The sequence below is a fragment of the Parasteatoda tepidariorum genome, chromosome 3, assembly GCF_043381705.1.
Source record: "Parasteatoda tepidariorum isolate YZ-2023 chromosome 3, CAS_Ptep_4.0, whole genome shotgun sequence".
NCBI lineage: Eukaryota > Metazoa > Arthropoda > Arachnida > Araneae > Theridiidae > Parasteatoda > Parasteatoda tepidariorum.
Genome location: NC_092206.1, coordinates 67552530 through 67575494, shown reverse-complemented (window position 1 = coordinate 67575494; position 22965 = coordinate 67552530). Strand labels below are relative to the sequence as shown.

At 27.0% G+C, this 22965-nt stretch overlaps 1 protein-coding gene across 1 annotated transcript in view; it reads right to left on the bottom strand.

The window, feature by feature from the left end:
- LOC107454357 (nucleolar GTP-binding protein 1) overlaps positions 1 to 22616 on the bottom strand; it is a 28764-nt gene extending 6148 nt beyond the window's left edge. The window contains exons 1-13 of the mRNA XM_043056323.2: positions 22329 to 22616; positions 22077 to 22247; positions 20192 to 20295; positions 15195 to 15278; positions 14766 to 14919; positions 13788 to 13880; positions 10996 to 11145; positions 10296 to 10337; positions 10106 to 10171; positions 8269 to 8460; positions 8068 to 8142; positions 7309 to 7360; positions 7127 to 7224 (exon numbers count right to left, since the gene is read on the bottom strand). Of these exons, the coding sequence (XP_042912257.1) occupies positions 7127 to 7224; positions 7309 to 7360; positions 8068 to 8142; positions 8269 to 8460; positions 10106 to 10171; positions 10296 to 10337; positions 10996 to 11145; positions 13788 to 13880; positions 14766 to 14919; positions 15195 to 15278; positions 20192 to 20295; positions 22077 to 22247; positions 22329 to 22376 (1329 nt within the window). The 5' untranslated portion in view covers positions 22377 to 22616. The remainder of the gene's footprint in view (positions 1 to 7126; positions 7225 to 7308; positions 7361 to 8067; positions 8143 to 8268; positions 8461 to 10105; positions 10172 to 10295; positions 10338 to 10995; positions 11146 to 13787; positions 13881 to 14765; positions 14920 to 15194; positions 15279 to 20191; positions 20296 to 22076; positions 22248 to 22328) is intronic.
- Positions 22617 to 22965: the final 349 nt, after the last annotated feature.

The window sequence follows — 22965 nt, the reverse complement described above, 5'->3', positions numbered from 1 at the left end:
CGTGCCTTTGCGAATACGCTTTACAATAAAGTTTTGAAATGACGCAAACGTAAGGACAAGTGCGGATGGTAAAACGGCAAATTTATTGAAAACTACAAGGTACATATTGTTACGAAATTCGAGAGTATTCCAGTTTCGATAAGATCTAAGCATATGCGGCAGAACATGAAGTGGAGTTTCGCCCCGAACGCATTGATTGTCTGCTGTGCTCCGCGCGCTTGGTAGACACCAACACTAGGCCCGGTTAGAAACGGTGGCGTTAAAAACCACGTGAGAGAGCTCGGGAACAAAACAGAAAAAACGAGAAAGATCCGCGGGTGTTTTATAAAAAGGGCCGCCGGCAGTATTGGACAAATTCAAGGACCTATCAAGTTTTTCAAGGACCTAAGACGTTTTTCAAGCACTTTCAAGGACCTAAATTTAGCAAAAAAAAATTCAAGGACTTTCAAGGACCGTGGGAACCCTGAGAAAAAGTTATGAGCTCATGCATAGGAAAAAGAAAACAGAACACTAATAGAAAGCAGAGAACATATCATGTTTGAAATAAAGGTGTGGTAATTTGTCCAACACAGTACAATTTGCTAAATATACTTCAGTTCAAAATTTATATAGCAGCAGTTTGACACTTTAATTCCAAGAGGGATATTAAGTTCTTAACCTGTGCTACACTTCAAGATACTATTTGTAAAAGGTTTAGTTGCAAATTGTATTAATTTGAAATATATTTTGTGTCTTAAACCTATGTGTTGACACGGATGGAACACACTACTTTCAGGGGTCTGTCTAGGTTTTTCTGAAAGGTACCTATTTTGTGAAAATTTAGACATAATTTGTGAAAAATTAAAAATTATATTACAAAATCAATACAAAAACATGGTAAAAATATAGATTTATCGTTTCTTAAGGGATACAAAAATAAAATTTTAAGAAAAAGTATTTCGTGAAACTACCGTTTTTCCTAAAGTTGAATTTGTGAAACTACCGTTTCACCTAAAATTGAATTTGTGAAGGTACCGCTAAACGGTAGTAAATTCGGCCTGGACAGACCCCTGACTTTACACCATACACATGAAAAGTTACAACCATGCACTCAATGTAAATATAACAAATGGTGTTTTAAACGTGGGGCATTAATCCATATGATTATTTAACCTAAAACAAAATTTAGCAGCTGTTTTATTCCAAAGTGTAAACTAAGATTCTCTTTAAATAACTCCTCTTTAAAACAGGAAAAAAGTAGCGAAATAGAACATTAATTATGGCTTCAGAATACTACACTAAGTCATTTACACAATTTCAGTTGGAAAATTTAGAATATTTTTTCTGGATAACTACAATAAAAAAAAAAAAATAAGAAAATAGTAATAAAAACTAATTTTGTTAGCACAGAAATATGCCAAACCTGAACCTGCAATCTTAAGACTAATTGACAAACATGCCAAACAAAATGGACATAAACTTATGCATATACCTTTTTAATTCTTTATTTCAAACACTATTTAAACATCTGTTTGTAATCAACCAAAGATTTCACAACTGACCATTCATACGATTATAATTATAATTAAGAATGCACTGAATTTATCATTACAATATTCTGTGTAGTTATTCGCAGGATAAGAAGAATAAAATAACCAAAATCAACTGTAAATAAACTAACAATTTTAGATCGACACCTAAAGTCAGAAAAACTAAACGACAGGCTCTAACACATGCAATAAAGGCGTTAAACATATATTCAATAAATAATTTTAAAGATCTAAATACATTGTAATTGCAATTATATTAAGAGCTTGACTATTTTCTCTAAAGGAAAAAACATTTATTTGCTTCATTTAAATTACATTATTTACTAAGCAATTGTAATTAAACTTTGTCCAGCATCTCAAAATGTCAGGAAAAAAATACTGATGAAAGTAAATTTTATTTACACAATCTAAAGTTCAGTCAATCCCATTCTTTTACTATTCTGAGATATCATTACTTGATCATTTTGCTATTATAAAAAAAAAACAATTTCCAAAAAAGTTGTACTTTTTTTAATTTCAACAGAAAGTAATTGTTACACTCTTTGTAATATTATTTAAGTTCTTTTTTCTCTTCTTTTTTTAAATCCAAATTTAGAAAACAAACTGGAAATAAATATTAGAGGACACAATTCAGTTCACTGATCTTTTTTCATAACTGATTTCAGTCCTCAGGACTGAAGACTAGAAATAATTGTACAAATAAGAAATAATAATCGTAGAAATAAGAAAAATTTTAAAGAATAAATTATTACCTTTATCAATGTTGTCATTAGTTTTACATTATAATATACTACTTTATTATTTCTTTAACAGGGATTTTGTATATTTTGCACAATTAATAGAATATTAATTTCATACATTTATTTTCTTTAAAAGTAACAAAATATTTTATAAAATTAATATTACTTCACAATCCTCATTAATTTACGATTAGAACTTACAAATAAGATTTAATAAAAATATGACCACAGTTATCACAAAGCATAAAAATGATTTAATTTCAGAATATTTTATCCTTCATGCTAAATCAGTTAGGGATAACAAATTCATCATAAATAAATAATAAAATTTATATCACTTCATACTCATTTTTTAAAGTTAAAAAATTACATCTAAAATTATTATTTGAGGCATTTCTCACTAATTTATGATTAGAATGCACCAATGTAAAAGAAAAAAAAATTAATCACAATCATTCCAAAGCATAAAAATGATGTAACTGCAGAATATTTTGTCTTTCATGCAAGATCAGTTAGGGATAACAAATTCATCATAATTTATATTATTACAAACTCTTATCAGTAATTTTGGTGCATGATAAAAATTTGACAATCAACAAAAAAAAAATTTGGAAAATAAATTATTACAACCAACAGACAAGGCATAGAAGTTAAATAACTTTATAACATGTCCGAATTTTTTTTCTTCTTCTAAAATTGTGTAAAGAATAAAATTCACATTACTTAGTCATTAATTTTACATAATTATATACTATATTTCTTTCCTAGAAAAAGATTTTTATACTTCACTCATTTTCCTTAATTGAAAAAATTAGAATCTGAAATTATTATTTAAGGCATTTCTCAATAGTTTATGATTAGAACTCACCAATATAAAAAAAGCAACTATAATCACAATCAAAGTATAAAAATGATATAACTTCAGAATATTTTATCTTTCATGTAAGATCAGTTAGGGATAACAAAATCATCATAAATAAAGAATATAATTTATATCACTGCACACTCTTATCAATTATTTTCCTGCATAAGAATTTGACAATCATCTAAAAAAAATTAGAAAATAAACTATCACAACTAACAGAGAGAGCATAAAAATGATCTTAATTCAGAATATTGTATCTTTCATGTAATTTCAGTTAGGGATAACAAAATTCATCATAAAACTAGTACTATAAGAAAAACCACAATATCTGAAAATTATTAATTATGAAAAAAGTTATGTCATTAGATAAGAAAAATAAAATTAAAAGAAACATAAGTCATATTTTATAAGCTCAATTAAAAACAATAAACATAAAAATTGTATTGGGGAAATAATTTCTGTATAGCTTTTGAATGATAGCTGGAATGAAAATCCTGTAATCAACATCAAATTAACTAGCGTTTTTATAGCATGTTAACGACACCTGCAATTTAGGTATTAAATAACAGGCTCTAATACATGCATACAAATTGTATTGGTGAAATAATTTCTGTATAACTTTTGAATGGTAGCTGGAATGAAAATCCTGTAATCAACATAAAATTAACTAGCGTTTTTATAGCATGTTAACGACACCTGCAATTTAGGTATTAAATAACAGGCTCTAATACATGCATAAAAATTGTATTGGTGAAATAATTTCTGTATAGCCTTTGAATGATAGCTGGAATGAAAATCCTGTAATCAACATCAAATTAACTAGCGTTTTTCTAGCACGTTAACGACACCTGCAATTTAGGTATTAATTAACAGGCTCTAATACATGCATTACAATGAACAAAAATAGCACTTCATTTGTTTTCGTTGTCAAAACTTGTAAGACTAACAATTTTTAAAATGATAATTAAAAAATTAACACTTATTTATAACTTCTAAACAGAGTGGTAGGTGAGAGTCTATAAATAAGCATACATCGAAAAAAATTTATGAAGAAATTTTTTTAAATAAAATTTTCTATGAACAATTTTTTAAAACAATTTTGCAAAATAAAATTAATTAAAGCTTATTCCACTAACTTTAAAATAGGAACGATGAATGTATCATTGTGTGAAATAATAAGAATTACTGTACAGCTTTTATATAGTCACTGGAATGAAAATCCTGCAACCAATGAATAAAATAGCTAGCGTTTCTTTAGCACAATTTCGACACCTGCTATCTAAGTATTAAATAACAGGCTCTAATATATGCTATGCAGTAAAAAGACTTGCACACAAAAATACAGTAAAATTTAGAATTAATTACATTAGCAACTTTAATATCAAATGGAAAATTTTAAATAATGATGAGTATCAAATAATGACGAGTATTACCTTTATGCATGAAGAGATTGCATTAAAAAAAAGTTTATTTTAAAGCTATCAGAGAAAAAAATGCAATGTTTTTAAAAGTAAATATTCCAGTATTTATGTTTTTGCAACATATTACAGAAACATGGAAATCAAGAAAAGAACAATTATTTCTAATGCAAGCACATATCACTTGAAAAATATGTTACGTCAAAAATATAATGTAGCAAGAAAAACTTCCTACATCAGAAATTTAAATAAAAAGTGTAAAGAGAAAAAAAAAGAAGAAAAAAAACAGCTTCAGAATATTTTATCTTTCATGGATGTTCAGTTAGGGATAACAAATTCATCATAAAATAATCAGGTCATTGATATCAGATATTAACGAGAGTGAAAGAGTACACAAGTAACAGTTCAATGCACTGAGTATTATTAACTATACCTAATCCTTAAACAGTATCACTCTTTATAAAAAAAACAAATTTATGAAGAAAAAAGACCACTATGGTTCCTTAGAGTTAGGACCACTATTTACAGAAAACAAACTGGAAGAACAATAAGTTTTTGTCCAATAAAAAAATAAATGCATAAAAACATAAAATTTTCGATTGCAACAATTCATTGCAAATGAGAGGAAATGCAAATTATCACACTACATGTTCAGAGCACAGCATCATTCATTAACTATCAGGTAGGGACATGGGTGCAAGTTGGAAAAAAGGCTAAGACTGAAATACCGAACATACACAATACCCCTTCGACATATGCAAAATATCTAAGAAAGCTTTGCCATAATACATAAGTTTAAATACTGTACAAAAAATATTTATTCATTTCTCTTTTGACAAAATAACAACATGACATAAGAAAGTAGACCAATAACGTAGACCTAAAAAATATTTTTAAGGACAGGAAAAAAAAAATTCCGTTTTCAGTCTTCGAGTAAGTCTTGTTTCCGTCTTACTTCCGTCCTCAGACATTTTTGAAAGACGGAAATCCGTCCTGGGGACGGAAGACTTGCACCCATGGGTAGGGATAACAAGCTCATCACTAAGGAATATGGATTTAAGTTTTGTTTAAACAGAAAATCTTGTTAAAACAGACACTTCTCATAACAATAATATGTAATGCATTTGCTTTCAGAACATAGTATCATTCAATAACTTTCAGTTAGGGATAACAAAGTCATCATAATATTCTGGCATAACATTGCAAAAACGAAAAAGAATAAAAACGTATGAAATGAAAATTGAAAGAAAACAAAGTGATGAGAATAAATTAAAATACCATTCTGTGACCAAAACAACTGTTAACTAACATTAAGTTACAAGTCCTGCTTCATGAGGTGAAAAGTATAAAATTTAATACTACAATGTTATCCAGAAGAGTTTTTAGAGGAGTGACCCACCCTTCCTGCCTTCTAATGTGCCTTGTTTGTAAAAATGAACCGCCATCCCTTAAAAACACTGCCTGTTTTAAGTATACTCTTTTTGAAAAAAAAAATTTAAATAATGATAATTTAGTTTACTTGTTATAAATTATGTTAGTACTTTATTTCATATTAAAGTAATGGTTAAAATTAGTCTATTTCTCACATATGAGTAAGTATTTATAGTATCTCTATGTATCAGAAGCAACATATTATAACGTTCGTTTCTGCACGGGCAACTGGTTGCATCAAATATAAACTTAAAGGAATAACCCTAGATTAAATTTGAAAATGATCCTCTAATGAACCACAATAAAAAATACAAGTTGTCAGAACCATATAAATTTTAAAAAGCATACAATAAAAAAATTTCAGCAAAGTAAATTAATTTTCACTATCCTCCACACACACATATGCATATAAAATCAGAAGATGATAAAAAAAATTTGGGAAATATTATGCCTGAATACAACAATATTTCATTTATCATTACAAAATAATACAATTATCCACATAAATTAGATATGTTATTTCAGAATTTTTTTATCACTCATTCACTCTCAGATAGCAGTCAAAAAAACTAAGAACCAGAATAAATGGATTTGATTATAATCGAATATGAAATCTTAATTTTCCTGAATCATATGAAAAAATGATAGATTTCTCATGATACAGAAAAAAAGTAACTTAATTCATTACAAAATACCCATTGATATAGATATTTATATGTTTAAACAGCTTACATTTAAAAGAATTCAAAGGATCAGAAATATAGATTTAATTTTTTATTTATTGATATTGAACATTTATTAAACTTCCTTAACTATATATATCTATGACCAAAGAAAAAATGTATATCTATTAATTGTGAGAAATATGATCAAGTTATTTGACACATAACTTGCGGTTGTTATTTCTATAATAATGTGGCACAATTTTGACACCTGATATCAGCATAACAAGTTCTAATCTGTGCTAAAATCATAAAACCTTTCAGAAAATAATGAAATGGTGCTATGTCTGCAAACAATTTTCAGTAAAACATCAAATTATTTTTTATTGATTAACATTGCAACTTAAAAACAAATTTATATAGCAAAATAATTATATCAATCCTTTTTAATATGTACAAGAAAATGGCATTAAATGCTTACCTCTATTATGTCTGGATCAATATAATCGGCAACGTTATGACCTTCCCACAATTCAGGGATAATATCATACTTCTGATCATCCTCTATTACATAATTTTCTAAAAACAAACATTTTTGTTATTTAAGATAAAAAAATTAATTAATAAAAGAAAAACAGTGGAATTGAATAAAATCCAACTTACTTTTGAGATCTAAAATATAATCATCCCCTAATTCCTCTTCAAGATCTCTCTCCTACAAGCAAAAATGGAATATTATTGCAAATTCAAGTAACATATCAGAATTTTATGTTAAATGAATCTAAAAAAGAAAATTTCATTACACTTTACAGTTTTCTCTTAGAAAATTAGAGTCTAATCTAAAAGCTTTATATTTTTTTGCATTATGAATGTCTACACAGTACAGAACTGCTGTTGTTATCAACACCAACAAGAGACAAAAGAAATTTAAGTTTATTTATTCTCCATAGGTATTATTTATTTTCTCATTCAAATTCAACATTCTGACCAGTTCACTAAACTAGTCATCTATTTGAATTAAAGCAATCATAAGACTATTTTTTATTGAATTATTTCAACATAAACATGGATAAACAGTTGGATTAAATTTTAAAACTGTAAGTGCTGTATTGAAAAGATTTAGAAAATTTGTATAATAAAATAACTAAATTTTATTTAAAACAAACTTCATGAAAAAACTGCAGACTGGCATAAATGCAAGTGATCTGGGACTTATTAAGCAACAGATTTTTTTTCTCACTTATAAGTATAATTCTTTTTAAATTAAATAAATATATAATTTAGAGCCATGTTTAATAATATTAATACTGCAAAGGTAAAATTATAATAAATAAGTAATTTGAAAAAATAAATAAACGTCTGGCATCATAGTAATGTATAAGAATTCATTAAGTTATTTAGAAAAGCACCAACTAAACTTACAAGCTTTTTCTTTTGGTCAGTTTCCATCTGTTGCTTTTTCTGGACAACTTTTTCAGGAATGAAAGGTAATCGATGCTAAAAGAAAACATTTTATATTGAAAACTCATAAAACCAAGAAGTTTAAGGAGACTTAAACAGTATAAATAAATACTTTAAAAGCATTTAAGTCTTTTGCAAAAGAAAAAATAAAAAGTAGATTACCTTATTATCTCTGGGAACAGGAATTGCAATTTCTAGTCGATTCATAATTTTAGATGTTTTGTTGCTTTTATTCTTAACTTCTACACGATGTTCTAACAGCCTATCACAAGCTAAATTTTTTAATTCAATAACACCATCTCCAGTCAATGTACTCATCTCTATTACTTCTTCAGTTACATTTGAAATAGCTTTCTAAAAAAAAAATATAAAAATAGAATGAAATGAAAAGATAGGACAATTAGTTTAGAAAAACTTGTTTAAAATAAATTTTTGAACAAGTAAATTAGTTCAATTGGCTAAGATTAGTTAATTATGCACCAGTATGTGTTGAGTATTCAGCTATTTAAGATCCCTTTTTTTTTTCTCTCACCAACATCAGTGATAATAACTGTTAATGTGTATGTATGTATTCAAATAAGTGTTGATGTAATGACAGAGAATGGGGGAGGGGACTGCTTTGATTAGCATGCGGATTTCTATGTTAACTTTAAAATGCAGAGCATCATTGTGAGTATACTATACCATACTAAAAGAAAACACAAATATTTTTAATTCTAAATAGAAAAAACTTCTTTGAAAAAAATGCGCTAAAAAGCAGCAGAAATTTCAGAAAAAAGTAGCAATAAAGAAAATGAAGGAAATAAAAATGAAATTGATTGTGATTTTAAAATTGATATTGTTAACAGCTTATTAAAATTGGTGTCTTTGATAAAAGAAAAGCTTTTAAATTTAAAGCTATTTTTTTCTGCAACTTTAATACTAATTTGTGTAATAAAATATTTAAAAATTTAGTTTTTTCACAATTGGTTAGAATCAAAAGTATTTGCAATAATGTTGAAAATTTTCAGGAAGCTGTGAATAGTTTTTTAAATAATTTGAGTAATAATGATTTTCCTTTTAATTTTTGTAATGTTAATTTTTTAATTAAAAAAATGATTGAAGAATTCTAGGTTTTTATATTTTTTTCTTTTAACAGGGCGCAATTCAAGTCTTAACTGAGCAGCCCCAGTTAAGCATTCTATTAATTTATTACGTATTTCTTTCTCTTGACATTTTTCACTTTTTTTTTTTTCATTTGCGCATTGTAATAGAGGGCGTTGTTTTCTTTAGGTTTTAGTTTTTTCTTTTCATTCGGCTTGCTTGAGAAATTGATGTCTGACCTGTGAATATGTGAGTTTTTATTTTTCTGATGATTTTGTTTGAGTTTTTTTTCTTAATTTGTTATTTATATTGCATGTTTTTTTTCCTGGACTTCTATGCAAAACCATCGGGGTACTGAGGGAGTTAATTTAAGCATTTGCTTCTCCCTCAATTAGAAATGGTTTTGTTTTTATGGCTACTGGGGTCATAAAAACAAAACCCCCTGAAGACGTCGGCTTCGGTGGTCATATTTTCATTTTTATTTCCTTCGTTTTCTTTTTCTTTATACCATATTTATTATATACCACATTCAATTACCAGGCACAAATAGTCCGAATGTTTTATCTATCTACACTTCCTGGATAAATTAAGAATGTTTAAATTAATTTTGAAGTGATGCAAGTACGTCGAAGTGAGAAATTAATTTTAATTAGATTGTTTGCATTGAATAGAGCTTGGCAAATATGTCAATTTGTTGCAAGTGAAAAGACTTAATGACTGTTGAGATAATTTTTTATAGCTGTTCATTTGCTGATTAAAGATTGGTATAATTTCAAGGATTTTGAAGTAAAGAAATAGGATACATGTTCTGAAAATGAGTAACTTCAGTGTGTATCAATTGGGTGCAGATGCACAACAAATCAGTTCCATTTATTTGCAGCAATAGTTCAGAATATATTTTAAGAAATGAAGTTACCTGTTTTTCTTCAGGAAGCTCATTCACTTTAATGATATCACTCTTATTTGCAACAAGTATTGTAGGCTGAAAAACATAACGAAATTATAAAATAAAATCAAAAATCTTTAATTATAAGAATTTAATAAATTTTAATCTTTTCTTGCAATATAGGCAAATACAAAATAAACAAAAAAAAATGTCAAATTACCTTATTCAGAAACAGGGGTTTCAAACTGTTGAAAAGAGATATCTGGAAAAAAAAGATCAAACAAAATTTTAAATTAATTGGAGAGACTAAAAAAATAAGTTTAGTTACACTAAACAGTTAGTGTTAAAATATTGCTACTGTGTACAATTTTTTTAATAATTAAAAATTTTGAAAGTAAGGGAACAATATATAGCTGCTATTTGGGCAAGGTTAACGATCATACAACACTAATAATGATGCCACCGGCCTGTGTCGGGAAGAGGGAACTGGCCTTGAATCAGAAAGGTTCTAGATTCGAATCCCGGGCAAGGCATGAATGTTCTATCTTTCTCTGTACTATCTGTCCTTACTGTGAGAGCAATGTTGGCCCACCTAATATGATGCCCTTGAAGAGTGGCCAACAAATGTGCCCTTCAGATGCCTGTATGATGAAAGGTCATTCTCCAGATGGGCATTGGAGAAAGAAAAAACACTAACAATGACAACTAAATTTTTTTATTAAAATTGCTATTTGCAATCGAATCTTATTTATTCATTTGTCTCTCAACTAACAAGTACATATATAAAATAGTTATCTCCAAATAACAATACAATAGTCTCCAAATAACAATACAAATTTTTTGAATTTTTATCAATTTGCAAGTAATATTAATAAGTTTTAGTATAACAATCTGAAACATGATGTAAGGGAAATATTTACCTGTTCCTCAATTGAATGATTACACTGTTCAGAGGGATCAATAATGAAAATTACACATGCTCTCAAATGAGCTAGAGCAGTGATAGCTTGCATTTCAATTGTATTTCTATCTTCAAGTGGGTGATCGAGAATACCAGGGGTGTCAATAACCTGCAAGTAATATATTTATATATTCTAGATCTAGAATATTTAGAATAAATATGACAATTTTCAAAGGCGTACATATTGAGACATCAGTATTAACAATGATCTAAAAATATCTTATCTAAGAAAGGCAATATTTTAGAAGAACACACAAATAACTTTTTACAAAACGTAGCCTACTTTCTAATTCTTATAGTCGGATCTTCACTTCTAGTACTCAATCTTCACGATTTGAGGAGGTGACCTCAAATATGATTAGAACAGACTATATTTTACAATAGGAAATCACAAAAACATACCCCTTTAAATAAACATGCCTTTTACAATGGATTCGGATTTTTGAAAACTAAAATATAGGGGTAGTCGCAATCTGGAAAATATGGTCCTAATAGTTTGGCTTGGAGAGAAATCTTAAGTTTGGACCTTAATGTAAATTTTTTTTTTGCATATTTCGCCATATCTCGAGAACTTTCTAATCTTTTTAACATAGTTATAAAATTCATTTTATGCATGAATTAATTTTTGGATAAACAAGTTTTAGTACATTTTTTTACTTAATAATAATTGTAAAAATTCGGAATTGTAAGGTATGCTATTCATTGCATCATTTTAAATAGATAATTTTACATGGTGAAATATGAAATTCAAGCGAAATCAGTAAGTAATTCCCGAGAAATTGGCTCTTAAATATACAAATTTTATACAGGGTGCGTAGCCAAATCTCTGAATCAAAAATAAGCACTTTTTAAAAACTTTTCAAGCACTTTACAAAAGTTTTCAAGCACTCAAAAAATTCATATTCAATCAATGATATTATGGAAAAACAAAAACTTTTTATAAACAGTTTTAGCGCTAAAAAAAAAAGAAAGAAAGAAACGGGCGTAAATCGAAACAATCAGTACTTTCCCACATCACCAAGTGAATTCAACTTGACCCTGAACTCAGAACAAAAGTACCCTTACCCCCTACGTCAAAAAAAGTGTTAGAAGTAAAATAAAATAAACAAGAACAAAATTAAAATAAATTAAAAAGAAAAACATTTCATAAGGATCTGATATTCTCTATCCGAATTGAAGCACTCGGGTTTCGGTTCGGTGCGCGCGCATGCGCAAGTCATAACGTGGGTACGACATGAAGTCTGTGTGAATGATTACGTAGCAACACACCCCATTTTTTCGTGAAATGCATGGGATCCACCAGATATCACTGAAGGGGGAAAAAAATATTCGAAAAAAAAAAGCACTTTTTAAAAAAGCCAGCTGAAAAAAGCACCTTTAAAAGCTTTTAAAAATCCCCAAAAAAGCACCTTTAAGTACTTTTTACAAACGCTACGCACCCTGTTATAACATTTGCATTTCTCAGGAACTATTCAACTAATTTCACTCAAAATTTGTATTTTGCCATGTAAATTTAGTTATTTTAAAATTTTTTGACTATTATGAAATAAATAAATACTTAGCAAAATTTATTGTTTGCATGGCATTATTTTAGGAAAAATGAGATTTATAATTGTGCACAGACTTTCAATTCGCTTAAAATATTCAAGAGATATGGGAAAAAAAGCAAAAAGTATAATTAACCATTTAGGAGTCTAAACTTTGGACAGCTGTTCCGACCTAAGTATGGGAACTATATTTCCCGGATAGCAGTTACCCCCTATGTTTTTGGGGTCGAAAATCTGAATTTGTCAAAAGGTGTCTTTATTCAGATAAAGTATGTTTGTCTGCCTGTTTTCGTAACTGAAAATATCGTCTGCACTCATTTGGTATATTTGGAGTCACCCCTTTGGACCAATAAGATTAAGTTCTAGAATGTGAACATCACAATGTGTGAACACAAGATTAAAAAGTTATTCAGGGAGGTCCAATTTTCCTTTTGGCACACTATACATAAAAAAAGGGTAGAATTGTGTGTGGTAAATATAAAATTTTAGAAACATGCTTTCTCAAATCAGTGAACATTAAAGTATTAAAGTTATAAAACTATAAGAAAATGTTGCTTTTCATGAACTCAAAAATGGCATTACTAAAAGCTAATCTAAAGATTTAAGATTATGTTTAAAAATCATAATATAGATTTTTATTTTTAATCTTTGATTAGAACCAAATACTTTGAAATAATGCTTTTCTAATTTTAAACATAACTAAGCATTTTAAAAATATTAATGAATCATCCCTCAGATGACCATTTTTTAAAATTCTGCCTGTATTGAATTGTTAACTGGATAAAAAATAATTAAATTTAAATATTTGGAGCAACTAATTATCAAAAAGATATTTGCTATCATTTTCTAAAAATATATGACCAATTTATTTTTATAAAATTTCATTAGTTATTTATTTTTATAATATAACTTATATTGTCCTAAAAATTTAAAAATAAAATTGTCAGAATGATACTTCAGTAACTTTTGTACAATTTATGGATGGTCCCTAAAATCATATAAACTTTTTACAATTTTAGGAATGTAATTTTATTTATTCGAAGAAGGTGATAAAAGTAACACTCTTCTGAAGAGTATGCTTATTAACTTCGCAGAGTTTCAGACAAAGAAATGAAGAAGCATCAAACTCAATAAAAAATATAAAAAGAAAATAATACATTTGATAATGAGTAAACAACATTGTATAAGTCAATAAAAGAAATACCTGCCATCTCAAATATTTATAATCAGTATGTCCAACAAAGAGAGACTTAGTAGTAAAAGCATATGGCTGAACATCAACTTCTGCTCGAGTTATCTAAAAGAAAACATTTAAGTTATCAATAATTAAGACTATTTCTGCATAACATTAAAAATTATGTAACAATAAATAATATACAATGCATTTCACATTAGAACATTAAAGGGAATAAATCATTATCGTTTTGCTATGTTATTTTGTGATTATGAGGTACCTAATTTTACCTTCATATTAACAATATAACAAAAACCTTGAATGTTTTTAATGAAAATTTTTAATAAAAAATTAAATCATTATCTAACAAAAGAGTATATGAAATCAACCAGAATCAAGATACTATATTCTTGATTATAATTGGTTATATTTCAATATTAATTTAACACGCGTACGAAGCATCATAGTTATTAAAAACATAAGATGGCAGACAACGTGTACAATTTTTACATGGAAAAGCAAAATAACACACTATGAACATTGTTTTATTTTAATAGAGGTTTTATCTAGTTTAGTAACTTTTAGTAAATATTACTTGCAGTTTCTTATGCCTTGTGCAGCTTTAGGCATTAAATAAGTAGATTTTTTTCCATGGAAATACAGCTTGACATCTTATTTGAGAATAAGTATGTATTTGGTAATTGTAATCCAATATATTTTAAAATACAGTAAAACATGTATAGGAAATTTGTACTTATATATACATATATATATATTGAAATTACGATTAGTAATTACCTAATAATTATTTATAACTTCATTTTTTGACTATGCTTTTATGTCTTATACTTCATATTTTTATTTTAAAATTCGATAATGCGTCAACACTACAGCCAAACCAATTTTACAATGACATTTTTAAACTAAACTTTAAAATTGGAATTTAAGAAATATTGTCCAATTTCTTACAAAAATAAAAATAATACATTGTAAAGCAAAACAGGTTACCTTATTAATAAAACTTGATTTTCCGACATTTGGAAACCCACATATAAGTAATGTTCTTGTATTTGGATCTATGGATGGTAAACGAGATATATGCTGTCTCACTTCTTCTAAGTAAGCAAGATTTTTATTTTGTGCTCGTATTATAGTTGCCATTCTGTAAATACATTAAAAACTATACAATACATCTAAGTATACAATATTTTAAAATGATTGCAACTAAAATTATATTGATATTCTTTCAAGAATAATGAACATTAAGATAAATTAAATAATGTATATAAAATTTGTATCAAGATATGAGGTTTCTGAAAAAATATTTATAGGTTTCAAGACAACAGCGACAACTCGGAAAAGCGGTCATCAACATTAGGTCCTGAACTGACAAGTATATTTTGTTTAGTAGCAGTTTTTCTGTTCATTGGGACTCACCTTCCAAGAGCTGCCTTTTTAAGAAGTTTACATCTATAGAGTGAATCTCCATATTTAAGCAGTCTTGCATAATCTTTAGCAACCCTATAAAAAAAAAACATATATATAAATTTTTTCATCAAAAAGGCCCCACTGTCTGATACGCCACACAAAATTTAAATGTGTGATTAATCACGGACTTAACGCATATGTTTAAAATAACAAGTTACACACAATATAATTGATTAAAAATAATTATTAAATATACAATAAATAAATATGATCTTACTTAAAATCAGAAATTATGTATTTTGATCATTTTTATCATAACTTTTCAAGTGTACATAAAATTGCACCATGCACATTTTTAATGCAACACAATTGCTATTGCATTATGCTAATAAATATCAATTTAAAATACTTGAATTTTTAAACCAAGTGATTAAGAATAAATATAATAAGTTATCAAACTTCAAAAAAAGTTTGAAAAGAATCTTAATAGGAGCAAAATTGTACTTATAGCATTGTTTCTTTTTTAAATTTCGATCTATCAAATGTTAAACAGCTAAAAACCTTTAAAATAATTTTTAAAATATATTATATATAAATTAGAGCATAAAATACAGATATAAATAAGAGCATAAAATGATCGGGAACTCATTATTTCATTTATTAATACAATAATTAATTTAAAATATGCTAGTTATAAATAAATCAAATGATTAAACAGTTAAAAATTCATATAAACGTTAAATATAGAACAAATAAAACAGTTCATGCATTATTCTTCTATCCACATGCTCAACATCATTTTACTTTAAATTTTGAAATCGTATATTTCCTAGAGTTAAATAATAAAGTGAAAATGGGGATAAACTTGACTGTCAAGATAGATCATTTCAGCAATCTCCTTCCTACACACTCATTCGTTTAAGAGAAAGTCTAGCAGAAATTTCTTTCACTTTTTTTCCTCTACGCACACGTAGCAGAAGATAGAGGAATGATACTTTCATTAATGTGTGATTGCAAGAGGGGAATTTGTCAACAGCTTCAGTTGAAAGTTAAGAGTGTCAGTTGCGCTATTGTTACATTCTTGTAATAATGAAATATTGGAAAATCAATTTAATGAAGAAGAAAAATGTTCAAGCTCTATTAAAAAGAATTTTTTTTTAAAAAACTGATAAGCCACCCCATTAGATATGCTGCACATACCAAAATTCAATTTTTTAACTCATAAGCATGCGGCAGCATATCTCCACAAAATTATGGTAATGCTTTCTTACCAACTTAAATACTTAGCTACAGTATAAATCTATACACAGAAAAATAAATGTTTTAAAAAACTTTAACCAAAAACAAAATTGTCAAAAGAGAAACTGACTACTTCAAAAATGAAATAAACATGCAAAAAAATTTTTCTATTGTTTTATCGAATAATGTGGTCAAAAGTAAAATTATAAACGTTTGACGAAGCTTATGGGAAATTTCATTACTGAACTTTAAAGTTTATTCTTAAATATTGCTAAAATAAATAGTAACATAAAAATTCCTGTTTTTCAGTTACCTCGTAAACTCAATAATCATTTAACTTTAAAACCAATATTTTTCTATTTTGACAAATTTTATTTACTATTTTAACTCTATACAACAATGATTTACTATAAAAAGAAATTTTTACTTTTTCAAACAGATCAGTAGAAAAATATTGATGCTAAGAACAGGGGTGCCGGGATAGGAGGTCACAACGGCCTCCCAAAGATCTTATCTATTCGACAAATTATGTTTGGCCATACGGCATAAATTCAAAATTTGATTTTCTCTCCCTTTTTTCATTTAGAAAACGCAGATTAAATTGAGCACTATTATACCATCATTTATAATTTTTAAACAGCAATGACTAAAATAGTCCAATATCATTAAGCAAACCTCTCATATCTTCCTTAACAAATCTTATCCTCTTCTTGCCACACCCTGAAAATTTCATGTGCAAATACTCAATAACAAGAAATAAATTTCTATACTATTCACAATTAAAATTTTCTGAACTAAGATTCATAATTTAATTAAACTGCCTAAGCATAAAGAATATCACACATTTATACTAATTAACTTAAGAAAAAAACCTTGAAAAAACTTTGTCCTTACAAAGATTGTGACAAATGATTTTAAAATTGGACTTTCTCCGAATCGTGTAAACACGACTTGCAAGGCACGGTTTTCAAATCCCGTGAATATGAATAGCAACATTGGATTAAGCTAGAATGAAAGTAAATCACGAAGTTGGGTTCAAAACCATTTAAATATAAATTACGAGAATACAAATCATAATGTACAATTATTAATTTGCGTGAATATGATACACAATGAGTATCTTTTAAATTAGGTAAATACGAATATCCAAATTAAAATCGCTTGAATATAAATAACGATATTAGCGGATTTCGGCATTGTTTCAAATATAAAGAACAATAAAGTCTGACCAACCAAAAGAAAAAAAATCAAAATTGCAGAAGAGTCACATGTATGATAACTTCTTGTTAACTCTATTTAGCGAAAGTTTCAGAATTTAAATTTTAGACTGCAGTGAAAATTTTGTTCGAATATAAGTTTTGATTTGAGGAAGTCCAGGAATCAATGGTCTTGAGGTACGAGGAACTCTGAGAAAAAAATCACATGCCCTGCTCCTAAACTTGCAGGGATATGAAAAAACCAGAATTTCGGGGTACACACAGAATATAATCAGCCCTGTGAGACGCCCCTATTTCAAACAATCATCATAGAGCTCCTATCAGGGGTGATTGTGAGCCCAAGTCAAAATTCCGGAAAATTTTTTCAGTTAAAAAAAAAACAAAAAACAGTTTAAAATGAAAAAAATTTAAACAAGGTTTTTTTTCCTATATTTCTTAGTTTACTTAAAATATATTTAAAATTTTACACATACCTATACCATTTACACATAGTTATGATGACCTGGAGAAGTAATTAAAATTTACAAATATGTCTTTCTTTCTTGAGTTTATGATTATAACAACTATTTACTGATAAAAAATGAATATAAATCATGAATATAAGCTTATAAAGTTTCTCTCTGGCTCTCCCTTACAAACAAATAAAATAAACTGTGTTTTTAAGTTCCACCTTTGAAAATTTGATTTCCAGAAACTTCTGTGATAAATGATATTTTGAAACGTCTGGACCTTCGATCTCCGGAAATTTCCAGATCACTGTTAGTGAAAATTCCGGAAATCCGGATTTTTTCTGGATCACAATCACCCCTGTCCTATTTTTTTGAAGCCATTTTCATCAGAAATTGAGAGCTACAACAACAAGTAGTTCATTTTCTAAAGCTCCCTGTCCTTTTACGAAGAAAAAAAAAATTGCAATATTGTACGAAAAAGTCAATTTGTTTTTCAAAATTCCTAATTTGATAAAAAATATTTAAATATAAAAAATGAAGCAAATGAGGAAAAACATGAGGTAGGTACTCAGAGGGGATATTTCTGTATCATTTTCTGGTGTCAAATGGATTTTAAACTTGCAAAAGTTTTTCTTTAAAAAAAAACTTTTATATGCTTACCTGGGGGTTATACCTTTCAAGTTGGTTTCTTATCTTTTTTTTTTTTTTTTAAAGTTTCTCACTGTTTTCTTATTTTTTGTTCACGATACAGAAATAAGCTCATAGAAATATGTCTAACATGAAATGTAATAAAAAAATGCTGCTTTTTTCAACAAAAAAAAGATGAAAATGCAAATTTTTTTTAATTAATTTATCCCATAATGTGGTCAGATGTAAAATTATAAACATATGAAGAAGCTAATGGGAAAATTTTAACATTATACTATATAAACATGAAATGTAATAAAAAATGCTGCTTTTTTTCAAAAAAAAAAAAATAAAATAAATAAAAATGAAAATGCAAATTTTTTATTATTAATTTACCCCACAATGTGGTCAGATGTAAAATTATAAACATATGACGAAGCTAATGTGAAAATTTTAACATTATACTTTATAAACATGAAATGTAATAAAAAAAATGCTGCTTTTTTCAAAAAAAAAAAAATTAAAATGCAAAATTTTTTTTTAATAATTTACCCCATAATGTGGTCAGATGTAAAATTTTAAACATATGACGAAGCTAATAAGAAAATTTTAACATAATACTATAGAAAAGAAAATTTTCAACTCAAATATTACACGGCACAAACAATATTTATCGATGGTCTAAAACTCATACAGCATAGTACTTGGTAAATATATAAATATATGATTTAAAATGTATTTAATAAGACAAGACACTATTATCTAAATTATTTTATAAACGAATAAGTCAAAAAAATAAAATACCAAAGTTAAAAGTGTATGGAAAACTCACTAACACAAATATGTTTAAACAATGTCTAATGATTAATTTAAATGTGCTTATTAGCAAAATAAATAAGTAGAAAATAAACATTGGTATACAAGCAATTTTATAAATGTTATCATACAGGTACTTATTAAAGTTAACTATTAGCTACCAAGTTTAGTTACTAAACTTGGTAGCTCAACAACCTTACAGTTTTCTTGACTTAGAACTTTGTGTTATAGGAACTAGTAGTCAGTAGAACATAAAACTCTTCAGAGATGTCTAGACACCAAGCATACTTGGTACTATTTTTATAGTCCCACTGAATGGGTGAAAGGCTAATTCAACCTTGACCACACTGTTTATTAAGAATTATACCCAGTTATTTTCTCTTTCCACATATTTCTTATTATGTTATAATTTTTTCTTTTAGTTTATCATGTGTCAATTTGACTCAAAAATCTTTTTAGGCAGAAATTTTCTCCCGTACAACTATTAACTTTTTCAATGCTTTTTTCCTAAAATGTCAATTCAGAAAAAAAAGTAAAAAACACAATATCATTGATTACAAACCTGTTATATTTCATTTAAAATAAGCATTTTTTTAAATATTGCAGATTGAGAAAAGTTTGGTTATAAGATAGTCAAGATAAAATAAATCACACTTACTTATCTATTAGATGTCTTGCAGTATTTAATTGACCTAAGGCTAATTTGTAATGATCTTTATCATATAAAACATTCATCAAATCAGCAAAGAATGGATGGATTTCCTAAAATGTTTATAAAATAGAAAATGAAAGAAATAATTGTGCAAAATAATTTAATAATTACTAAGAAAAGTTACGTTAATTAAAAGAAATGTTACGCATGTGTTGGACATTTAACAAAAAAAGATTTTAAAATATATATATTCTATGCCTACATAGCACAAAATTTCCTTTTTAAAATACAGGTACTTAATGGATTTTTTTCCATAAATCAACAGGATACTACATTAATGTAATAATTACCAAAATTTCTCATCAATGATTTTTAATAAATGAAATTATGATGTTAAGTTTGAGTATTTTTATAAGATATTTTGACTCATAATATTGATTAATATATAAATCTGTTCAGCTCCATCTTATGTTGTAATAAAATTTTTTTTTATAAATACTAATATAAAACTATTTTAATATGTTTATAATATGGAACCTTAGGTCTTTCATTATATGTATCTATAAGAAATACATCACACCTCTTGGGATGTATTTGTTGAAAGCAATAAGCAACTATCATGCATACATTATTACATTCCATAGTTACTGATTTACCAGTTTCTATCCCAACATATTCCTGCTGCTTTTATGTATTGTAGTTAAATCAGCTCAATACACTGAAATACTATGAAAGTCTTGGTTTTGAAATATCAAATTTATCAAAAAGAAAAACATTGACTTACAAAAACTAAAAAATTATAAAAATTAACATGTTAGACCAAATGAATGTTAATAAAACTTAGCAATTCAAATGATCTATTTATATAGCACAGATGTGCAAATTTAACAGCCATGAAAGCTGAAAAATAGAATATTCTGTGTTCCGCAATTAAAAAAAAGACTTTAAATATTGTTAAAAAAATTTTACGATCAGTAAATTAGTGAAAAGCAAAATAACCTCTCATTTTAAAAAATCAGTCAAAATTTGGGTTATTTTATCGTGAAAATTTTCAGTGGTCTGTCTAGGTTATTGAGAGATACCTATTTTGTGAAAATTTAGACATAATTTGTGAAAAATTAAAAATTATATTAAAAAATCAACACAAAAATATGTTCAAAATATGGATTTATCATTTCTTAATGGATACAAAAATAAAATTTTAAGAAAAAGTATTTTGTGAAACTTAGGTTTTTCCTAAAGTTGATTTTGTGAAGGTACCGAAGATAGTTAATTCAGCCTAGACAGACCCCTGATTTTGCTTTCATTTTAAAATTATAATGTGCCATGATTTCGCAAATAAAAACACAATGACTTGCAAGAACTTAAAAAGTATAAAAATTAAAATGTTAGACCAAATGAATGCTAATGAAACTTAGCAATTCAAATGATCTATTTATATAGCACAGATGTGCAAATTTAGCAGCCATGAAAGCTGAAAAATAGAATATTCAGTGCCCCACAAATTAAAGACTTAAAATATCGTTAAAAAATTTTTTTATGATCAATAAATAAGTGACAAGTAAAATTACCTCTAATTTAGAGAAATCAGTAAAAATTTAGGTTATCTTATCATGAAAATTTGCTTTAATTCTTAAATTATGAGCCATGATTTCGCAAATAAAAACACAGTGACTTACTAGAACTAAAAGAGTATAAAAATTAAAATGTTAGACCAAATGAATGCTAATGAAACTTAGCAATTCAACTGATCTATTTATATAGCACAGATGTGCAAATTTAACAGCCATGAAAGCTGAAAAATAGAATATTCAGTGCCCCACAAATTAAAGATTTAAAATATCGTTAAAAAAAATTTTATGATCAATAAATAAGTGAAAAGTAAAATTACCTCTAGTTTTGGGAAATCAGTCAAAATTTGGGTTATTTTATCATGAAAATTTTGCTGAGTAAATTTAACCTTTCTCAGATAAAACTGACGAATTCTAGATATCTTATATTGCTTGTGGACGACAGTAGGAGTTTTTCTTTGTGTTTTTGACAAAATTATATCAGTGAATTCCTAAAAAAAAAGAGACAGAAAATAGTAAGCACATAGATAAAACTTTTAAAAATCCATGTAAATTAAATTAATGAATCATACCTTTGCATTTGGAACACACACAATATTTTTAAAATTATAATGTGCCATGATTAAACTTAAATCAAATAACTATTTAGAAAATATTATTATTTATAATTTTTGAAATTCCATCACTTATCCACAAAAAACGTGGTAAATCGGAGCACGAAAGGAACAAGCTAAGTTTAGTTGTAAAAGAAAGCACCGGTGCAATTGAATTTTACAGTTAGATGGAATGCATGAGTGCCCATTTGTCTGTTTCCAATTGCTATCTGTGGGGCCACTCATTCTACGTCTTGATTGGATAGTGCCGTAGATATAAGGAACCCGTAAGAGGAAGTGAAGGTCCTATCTTCTCGATGGCAACGAAAAACCGGTTTTCAGGGTTACCTTATTTTTGTGGTTTATCTTATTATTGGCGTTTTAAAAAAATTTACTACCTTTTTTTTTCGTTTAGTGTTTAGTTGTACTAGCTCTGATTTCGAATATAACAATATAATAAAATATAAAAAATGGACAATAAATTGTATTTTTACTTTTAGAGTTAATAAAACTTTTAACTCGATTTAGAAATATGTATTAACTTAGTTAATTACTTATTGATAATTAATTTGATAATTTAATTTTAAAATGCTAAACTACTAACAGAGCCTTTAGT